Here is a 9,876-nt window from a genome sequence, read left to right on the forward strand (position 1 = left end):
GAAAATCCATTATGAGTGAAGCAAGCGTGCAGAAGCTTTCTGTCATCCCCAAAAGACAACTGTGAACAAGAAAGAGAAGTAAAGCTTGTCCGATTTCCACAGAGTGACATTCCCTCAGTTCCTTAAGTCTGTGGGATATATCTGCTCGGAGAAGGGATATATCCCACAGCCCTGGGAGAACACCCAGCTAAGGTGCTCACCAAATGCTGAAAATCCGTTAGTAACATGACGGAGCTCAGTCTACCTGGCACTTAAAACAAAGGGGCTCTGTGCAGGTACCCTACGGGCATTGCAAGCACTTCCCTGGCATCTCATCTTCCCATGACGCACAAAAGCTGTAAACACGACTCGAGGCAAAGGCTCTCAACTCTAATCCGTACGGTCCCCACACAAATTCCACGCATAGGAATTTAGTTACTTGCATGGACAGGCTAAGAACCAGATTATTTCGCCTGAAAATCACAACATTTGGGGGTTATAAAAAGTGTTCTGGAAACACCAGATTAACACGGCCCGGGAAGTCCAGCAGTTTGTGCTTTCCCACCATCCTGTGATTCTTTGATTCAAATCCTCTGCCACCACCTCCCGCCCTTACGGATGTAGGAGCACCAACGGCAGCTACTTTGATTCCACCCCAGAGGTACCTGCGTGGCCGAATCAGGATACAAGTGGTTGGAAACACACTGCAAAACCTGACATCAACTCACCCCACCACGAACTCTACAAATAATGTGCAGTTTAAGGAAGGGCAAGGCAAGTTGTATTCCTCTAACCTTTTTGAGAATTTTCAATATGTTTTGGCACATTTTACAAGACAAAGGGGAAACCCAGAGTCGTAGCATTGCTAGTCACCCGCCCTCCCTGCTGCGGTTCTGTAGAGCGCAGCTGTTAAGGTCAGATGACTTCTTCTGGTTAAAAATGTTTTGCAGCGGCAGCACCATCAATCTCTACCAAACACAGGAAATGAGTTTCTTTGAAGTCCAGTGCAGAGAACGGCACTTACTGTCATATTTATACCCATGCACGCTGTGCTGATTGTACCTGATCACACAGAAAGAGCGATTTAACCTTTCACAAGACAGTGCCTGTCAAACAAGAGGTTTAAAAGAAAAATGTTCAACACTTGCTAAACTGTTATAGGCAGAACTCTCCAGTCACCCAAGTGGAGAACTGGAAACAAGGGACCTTGTGTTCCGATGACAGGAGAAGAGGAGGCTGACGGTCACGCGCCTGCAACATGCCACACTGCACAGAGCTCCAGTTCATCCAAGCTTTGCTTTAAATATTATAATTCAGCTAACAGATAGAAAGGCAGCCTACAAGCCCATCCACCCTGCCCAGTCATTCCTCTCACTGCCAAAAAATATAAATATCCCAGCTGCCCACCATACAGCTTGGCATAGAGAATGCCCACCACTCCTCCCAGCTGCCACCATACATACATAGAGAATGCCCACCACTCCTCCCAGCTGCCACCATACATACATAGAGAATGCCCACCACTCCTCCCAGCTGCCACCATACATACATAGAGAATGCCCACCACTCCTCCCAGCTGCCCACCATACATACATAGAGAATGCCCACCACTCCTCAAATATCCCAGCTGCCCACCATACATACATAGAGAATGCCCACCACTCCTCAAATATCCCAGCTGCCCACCATACATACATAGAGAATGCCCACCACTCCTCAAATATCCCAGCTGCCCACCATACATACATAGAGAATGCCCACCACTCCTCAAATATCCCAGCTGCCCACCATACATACATAGGGAATGCCCACCACTCCTCAAATATCCCAGCTGCCCACCATACATACATAGGGAATGGCCACCACTCCTCAAATATCCCAGCTGCCACCATACATACATAGGGAATGCCCACCACTCCTCAAATATCCCAGCTGCCACCATACATACATAGGGAATGCCCACCACTCCTCAACTCAGGCAGCTTTTGTTGTTGTTCTGTTCCATCCTTCTGATCGTATAAGATCTCTTGTTTGGTGGGCATCCAACACTTCTCCGATGTCCTACAACAATCCAATCAGCCTCCACCACCAGCATAGCTCTTAGCCACACATCCAGCCGCCAAGCCAACCCCATCAACACGAGGAGCAAGCAGCCTGCAAAACAGACCCAGTTATATGCACACCCGCATCTCTGCACCATCAAATGTACAGCCTGTCTGACAGACAGACCTGTGTTCCCACTAGGAAGCACCAATTCTTACTGTACTTGCCTGATCTCTTTGCAAACTATGCTTCTGGTATCTCAAGATAAAGTAGAGATTTGCAAAAGTAAAAATCTACCATGTACCACCATCTGTACTCAACCATGTGCCATTACCCTATCCACAGAGCTGGATGCACAGAAGACTTAGTTTCCAGTTTTAACTAGGGAGCTATCCTCCGGTATGTTTTTTTTTAAATATTTTGTCCTCCATATGTATTCTAAGAGCCTCAGCTTAAACACATCCCCACCCTCTTCCATGAATACAACAAGATGCAGGTCCTTCCAAAGCCACTTCCACAGTGCGGGGGCTGCCCCAACCCCTGGCAGCAGAGCGTTAACCCCCGGGATACTGGGCAAGCTCAGGCTTTGTCACTGACCACAAGAGGAGAAGATCTGCCTCTTATTATTATTCATTTTTAAACAGTCCAAACCAGCAAAGTGGCTACCATGCTTTGCAAGCGCTGAATACTAATCACTAGTTCACCAGCAGATATCGACAAGAAAGACACTCAGGAAACGGAAGATTAGAAAATACAACAAATAAAAGATTATGAGCGATAAGGACTGCAACACAGGTAGCGTGGTAAAAGGGCGGCTTGCTGGTCTTAAAGCACCACCAGTAAAGTGAAGCAGCAGCTTTGAGGTTCACAGACTTTAGGACAGAATGCGGAAGGTTCTGTAAGGAACTGAGGCGTTGCCTTGTCCACTGCTCTTAACAAAACAATGGCTGAACCTCGTAGGAAAGACAGGTCAACATTTTGGGATGGACACAAGAACTTCCAAAGGTGCTCCGCCGTGACTGTGAAATACAGTGGAAAGGCAGCTCTTTGCTCTCCTGGGGAGCGAGGAACAGGAGCCAGCTCTCCTGGGTATTTGTGACCGGATGCTGAGCTCCATGGATCTTACATGGCGTTTCTTATATTCTTCCGACAAAAGTGCACTGCCCGGTTTCTAGTTTAACTTGTAATTGTCTATAGAAGCTGCACTTCCATTTTAGATACATTTTTAAGATAAGTAAATTATGCATGGATCTGAAAGATGCATGAATGGACAGAAGCTAAGGATGAAGCCTGGACAATGGGCACCACTGCTCACGCGTTTCAACCCTTTTTTAAGTTTAGCAATGTAAATGGATAAGTGAAAGGATACAGGCATTCTCTGGGCAGGTTGTTAAAAGTTCTATGACAATACCAGGCTATGAAGAGCCAAACTCACTCTACCGACAGGCACATGAAACCATCCTTGGATGCTTTTTACAAGCCACATGAAAGGTTAAGTCGAGAAGAGAAATGTTTCCAACTAGAAGTGCATCGAACTAGAAAACATACAAAGCGAGCATAAGACGTTCACTGATATGCGGCAAACATTCCATCCCCTCCTCCCATCCCCCTACTCCTAGCCTGACCCCAGCGCTTTCATCCCTCCTCCCCCCATCTGAGCAAGCTTGCTGTTTCCCCCTCCTCCCCATCTGCCTGCCTCTGTCTGTTGCCGTGGCCCTTTCACCCAGGCAATCTCCATTGCTTCAACCGCGCTCACAACTTGCCGTTATCTCTTTCTGTATCACTGCCTACCTTGAAGCTTCAGCCTACTTTCTATGACTTTACTGTAACTCAGCTGCCCTGAAATGTTTGAGCAGTCTGAAAGTTTTTTGAGATGTAATTTCTTATCTTGTGCTTTTTATGTCTTCATTTTTCCACTTGTTTCACTGTAAACTGATGTGATGTGCAAACGAAGGTCGGTATAGAAAAGCTATAAATAAATAAATAACTCTCTGGTTCCCTAGGGCCCTGCTGACAGCCCTCGTATCCGCTATGTGTGTGGGCTCTTCAGCAGCGGGTGGAGCATGCACACACGCAGCCCACCAGTCCCTGTGTCCACTGGCCTTGCGGCAGAGTGTATGCTCGTAACTTGCAATTTATGTGCACACATGCATAATAAGGAACTATGTGCAAACACTCTGAGCTCTGCACCGACGTTGCAAGCTCCTTACGGACGCTGAGGAGCACATGTGCACCCTACCAACTGCCAGACAGATGGACACCACCTGGTGGGCAAAGTATATTATATATGATGACGGTGATTTGCACTCACGGACACAGAGCCCCTCTCTTCTTGGACATTGGAAGGAAAGCAGATGTGAACATAAGCAGCTGCAAGTGAGTTATTCTTCTGGACCCCCTTCCCCTCCCAACTGCTCACTCCCTAAAATAAAAATATCAAACACATCTTCTGCATCGTGAACAGCGGAAAAACGAAAGGTGAGGGGCAAAAACATGACCTACAGAAACTACATTTGTGACACGATCTCACAGTACATGGGACAAAATCTAGGGCCGTTTCTCTTAGGTGATTGATTGTCTATGGTAGATTTACATCACGCAGACATGCCACTAAAATATTTGCTTGCCTCCTGGGACAGGTGAGTAAATCAACACTTATAAGCATGGGAGAATGCTCCCATGCCCAAACCATAAACCAGTGTAATTTATGGGGGCATCCAGACCGCAGTATTCCTGTAACTGGGATCCCCTGCCGCTACCACAAAAGGCTGAGCATACATAATATGACAGACAGAGAAGTACACTTGTAATTCATATCAGCAAAATGTTCTCCCTGAAATCTACTGAGGTGATAATACATACACAGAATAAAAATGCAACTTACTGCAACTGTCAAACTTTAGTACCCCTAAGTGCCTGGCATGTCTAAGAACTTCTACAAATTGGCTAAAAAGAAACCCAATCCAGAGTAGTTGTAATTCAGCAAAGTGCCCCAGAGCATTTGTTTCAACATAACATTGACCTAGGAGCTCCTTGCTGGCATCCAGTGATAGAGTATTGCAGGATACAACCTCAGGAGAAGGGGTTTTACATGAGGAGTCGTTCTGTCCCCATGAGCAAATCGATCCTCCCTGGCAGTGCTCTAACCCCTCTGCAGTGTCCTTGGAGGAACACGTCTCCTAGAAGCCTCCTGGCAGGTCCAGGGAAGGGGGAGTCAGGTAAGAGAACAGCTGGGTGCCAAGGCAACTGGAGAAAAAGTCCCAACACATAAGTCGATACAGTAAGGCCGCGTTAGAAAGAGTGCGGCAGTGCCGGGCGCACCCTCGTTCCCCGCACGCACAGTTCTCTTCATATACCGCTCGATACTCTATTTAAATTGCTTGCAAATGCAAGCCGCGTCTGCGAAGCGTTATGCCCGTGCAACCCATTTTACTGTATAGGCGCTTAATACAGCTCCTATACAGTATCCTGGGTGCGCTGGTACCTGTCATTTCAAATGACATTTGAAATGACAGGTACCAGGAAGTGAATGGTTTCCCCCCTCCCGAAGCAAGGCGGGAGGGGGGAAACCATCAAAACTAAAACAACCAAAACAAAAATTGTTATATATATATATATATATAAATACCTAGATGTCACTTTCCGAATCCCCCATCTCCACGCGTGTTTATCCAGGCAGCGGCGGGAGGCGGCGGGCGGGTGGGCGCGCGTTTATCCAGGCGGCGGCGGCGGGAGGCGGCGGCGGGAGGGCATGCGTTCATCCAGGCAGAGGAAGCCGGCGGTGAAAGCAGCCTCCAGCAGCCCCCGCCGGCAGTGAATGAATGCGCGCCTGTGTACGCCCGTGCAATTTCGGCGCTCAAGGCAGTCACATGCCATGACGTCAAGCGTCGTGACGTCACGCCTTGAGCACCGAAATTGCACGGGCGTACACAGGCGCGCATTCATTCACTGCCGGCGGGGGCTGCTGGAGGCCGCTTTCGCCGCCGGCTCCCTCCGCCTGGATGAACGCACGCCCTCCCGCCGCCGCCTCCCGCCGCCGCCTGGATAAACACGCGCCCACCCGCCCGCCGCCTCCCGCCGCCGCCTGGATAAACATATATATATATATATATATTTATATATAACAACTTTACCAAAAGCGGGGCTCGCTGCAAATGTTTGTATATATGGATCTAGCATTATTGTTTTAAGTTAATTTAAGGAATCGCATGTGTAGTGCAATGATTTGAGGGAAATTTTGCCGTCTACCATTGCCCCTGCCTGTAATGCAGGGGTAGGGGTAGGCGGTAATTTAGCAGGTTAAACGCGGGGCAAAACAGCAGGGTAAAATAGCGATAGTCGGGGCGCGCGTCACTGTATGGGAGGGAATAACTAATTCGATCGTTTACATCTGATATACATGCCGCGGGCGGAAGGGGTTACGGGTCGGTTTCAAGAAGCGCTAAGGACGCGTGAAACTGGAGACTGTATCGCAGGATCGCCTTACGCGTCCGAATTGTGCGCCCACAGCGAGTTACAGACGGGGAATCTCCAGCCGCACTTTACAGTATCGATCTGACAAGGAGAAATTAGTTTTAAATTAAAGGGTCCCCATCCCCCCCGTCTTCAGAGTATGCGCAGCACCTAAATCCTATACACGCAGGAAAGAGCATCTCTAAAAAGCCACAATAACCTAATTCTGCACAGATCAGGCCTCCCTTGTACAATAACATTTACTCCAACGGTCACCATCACCAGCGAATGACAAATGCAGTCTTACCCTCAATACTGAGCTCAAAACAGATGTGGCAGAATGAGAGAGTTTCTACGTCTGTGCCCAGTTTACAAATGCTGCAGACATCATCGTCATTCAAGTCAATGTTAACAAACTGCTCTTCTTCAATCATAGTGCCCCTAAAAAGAGAAGAGAACCAGAAAAGACGCAAAATAAAACAATTTCAATGGGCTGGAAACATTACTGGAGGGCAATAACGTCCATGGGGCAAGCATGTGATACGGATTTGCAAACTCAACTTCATTTAATTTCATTAATCCTGTTGGAAAATGCAAACCACTCTGGGATGTGTATTCCCTGCTCTTTACATTTCCTAAAGCAGTAAGAGATTCCTGAAGAAGGCTGCAGAGAATGTAAGATCTTGATTTGAAAGACACTGACTTCAAGAGGCAACCTGTCGCTTCCTGGTATTTATGGAAACATCTGACAGACTTAATGACAAATGACTTACCCCCCCCCCCCCCCGGGTCACCATATTTAAGGACAAGCTGTCATTCACATGAAACTTTACAGCTTATAAAGCATTGAGTAAAATTTGAAACAGTTTATCATTCTATAAAATATTGCTTAATGTTCACATTGTACAAGAATTGATTTTTTTTTTCACTAAATAAGACTGGTCAGCTATAGCATAGCCATAAAATTATACTCGGGGGAAATCAGGACAAAGCTATAGATAATTCTGCAAAAGTAACACCTGTCAATGTGATTTTAACATAAAAAAAGAACATAAACAAAGCAAAAACCAGTAATGGTTCTATCTACAGAAATGAATACATGTCTCCAAAAAGCTAAGCCTCTGTTCAAGATCGTGAGATATTTCAGTATACTAGAAGTATTACACCTGCTCTAGAGAAAACCAGGTGTGAAAGGACAGAAATCTGAGCTGTCACCTCCTATCCCTTTCACTCTGCTCGTTCTCTTAGCTGTGCCAAATCCCGGCCAATATTACAAGTGGCAAGTCAGAACATAGGTTTGCTACAACATGGTAGCACCCTAACACTATCACAGCATCAAGGCAGGTGTGTATAAAGCAAAGGCAAGCTGCCTCACGCCCGGCCTTCAGCACCAGACAGAAAGGCTGTATTGGGCAAGGCCAAATCAAACTGCTCAGGACCTCAGCAAGACCTCAGAAATGACCCCCACCCTCAAAGCAATCTGTCATACATCTGAAAAGATCCAAGGACGAATCATTTTGTTTTTCCTTTTGTCAAACTTTGTATATAAAGGCTCAGGTTCAATCACTGTACCCTGGAGAAACAAGCTTTTATAAACAAACTGAGCACTTCAAACGACAGCCACCGGGGAAGCTTTGTGTTATGTCTAGACAACAGACACAACACAAAGATTTATTTCACAACAATTCGCTATGCGTACAAACACCAGCAAACTGAAGCACTATCAACACAAAACATTTGCAAGCAATCTGGCCGGTGAAAGTGCGGCTTCTTACATCCCTGACCTAGCACGTGGCTGTCAGAGAGCACCCAGAGCAAGCTGTCAAAGCTGGATCCGAACCAAGGTCCATCCTGCCCCCGACAGGGGTCAAGCTGCAGCCCCGGGAAGGCCCCCAACAGGTCCCAAAGATCAGATCTGTTCCCTCCCAGAGAATAAGCGTTGGCTTTCCCCACCTCTACCTGGCTGGTAACCCTTTATGGACTTTTCCTTCAGGAACTTGTCCAAACCCCAATTCACATCCTCCGCCAACTGGTTTCACAGGCTGATTGTGCGCCGAGTGCTTACTCCGGTTTCTTTTATAACCTCCCGTCTGCAGCAGTAAACCCACAAGATATCGATCTGAAAGCTCTACTTTCCTTAATCTTTCGTCACCCAGAGGACCGCATCCGGCACCTCGGAGCCATCCCCACTCCCGGGCCTGGAGCCAGATCTACCGCTACGGCCATTATTCTTATTCCTCTGAGACCGGGCACCCTCCGCCCCACCAGCACACGGGGAGAGGGGAGGGAACGTACCCAGGCGGCCGCCGCTCCTCCATGCTCCGTGCTCTCGCTCTGCGCTCCCGCGCGCTGCCGCTCCGGAGCCGGGGACCTCCCCGGCCCCTCCTCCTCGCAGACCGTCCCACAGCACACACGGCAACAGATGAGGAAGATGAGTTTCCGGTCACGAAGGAGCGCCAGTCCCTTCCGCATCACCTTTCCTTTATTTAGACGTTCCAACGCTAAGGATGCTAAAAAAGAAAATAAATAAAACAGCGTCCAACTGTGCGCTATTCTGCGTCTAATTCTCTTAATGTCTTCCATAGTCCTCCCCTATTTCCGGAATGGTAGCACCCAGTTGCTGCGGTTTACGTCACCGTGAGTGTAAGGCGAACCGTCTTCGTTGGGGGGGGAGAAGAAGGGGAAGGGCAGCATTGATGTAGCTAAGCGGAGTCTGCCTACTATTGTGGGCAGGGCGCGGTAACCTGGCCGCTCCTCTTAACATTTCTCACACGTTAGAACGCCCACTCCGTCTCGGTCTTCGGCGCGTGCTTAGCAGCAGACATGCCCTCCCCCCCTCCCTAATTGGTACGTTCCTCTGGAAAGTACACATGCTGCCCCCTTCCGTCACCGGCACTGGGAATTCCCGGGCGCCCGTGAGGCCTGGTGCGACCCCTGGGGGAGCACGTCACAGCCGCTTCTATTGGCTACAGGGACAAAAAGGGAGTTTTAGGACCCGCACTACTAGTATTAAAAAAACAACTTGATCCAGCCTCTGTCTGAAACAGAAGTCAATTAGAACCAAAACAGAAACAAATGGTTTGGAAAATGTATGAAGCAATCCGGCCTGGGGCTGAAACTCACCAGCATTAATACTGGTCAAAGATGGATTAAGTTGGGCCAGTTAAAAGGTCTCGCCTTGGCCGTTGACCCTTATTTCAAAGAAGGCAGCCCCCAACAGTTTCCTTAAAATTAATGATAAACCCTGGCTTGCCTAGAGGCTCATGCAGCAGGTCCCGTATTGCATTCCTGGATTGGGAATAGCACAGGGGCAATTTCACAGATGCACACAGAAGGGAAGTGAGAGTCATGGACAGATTGAGGGCAACAGCTGGTAGACAGATTTAGAGCCAATGATACAAG

At 48.0% G+C, this 9,876-nt stretch overlaps 1 protein-coding gene across 1 annotated transcript in view; it reads right to left on the bottom strand.

The window, feature by feature from the left end:
• C15H21orf91 (chromosome 15 C21orf91 homolog) overlaps nt 1-8,960 on the bottom strand; it is a 46,239-nt gene extending 37,279 nt beyond the window's left edge. Inside the window, 2 exon segments of the mRNA XM_029578731.1 lie at nt 6,782-6,915; nt 8,770-8,960. Of these exon segments, the coding sequence (XP_029434591.1) occupies nt 6,782-6,915; nt 8,770-8,792 (157 nt within the window). The 5' untranslated portion in view covers nt 8,793-8,960.
• Nucleotides 8,961-9,876: the final 916 nt, after the last annotated feature.

Source organism: Rhinatrema bivittatum, chromosome 15 (assembly GCF_901001135.1).
Source record: "Rhinatrema bivittatum chromosome 15, aRhiBiv1.1, whole genome shotgun sequence".
Taxonomy (NCBI): domain Eukaryota; kingdom Metazoa; phylum Chordata; class Amphibia; order Gymnophiona; family Rhinatrematidae; genus Rhinatrema; species Rhinatrema bivittatum.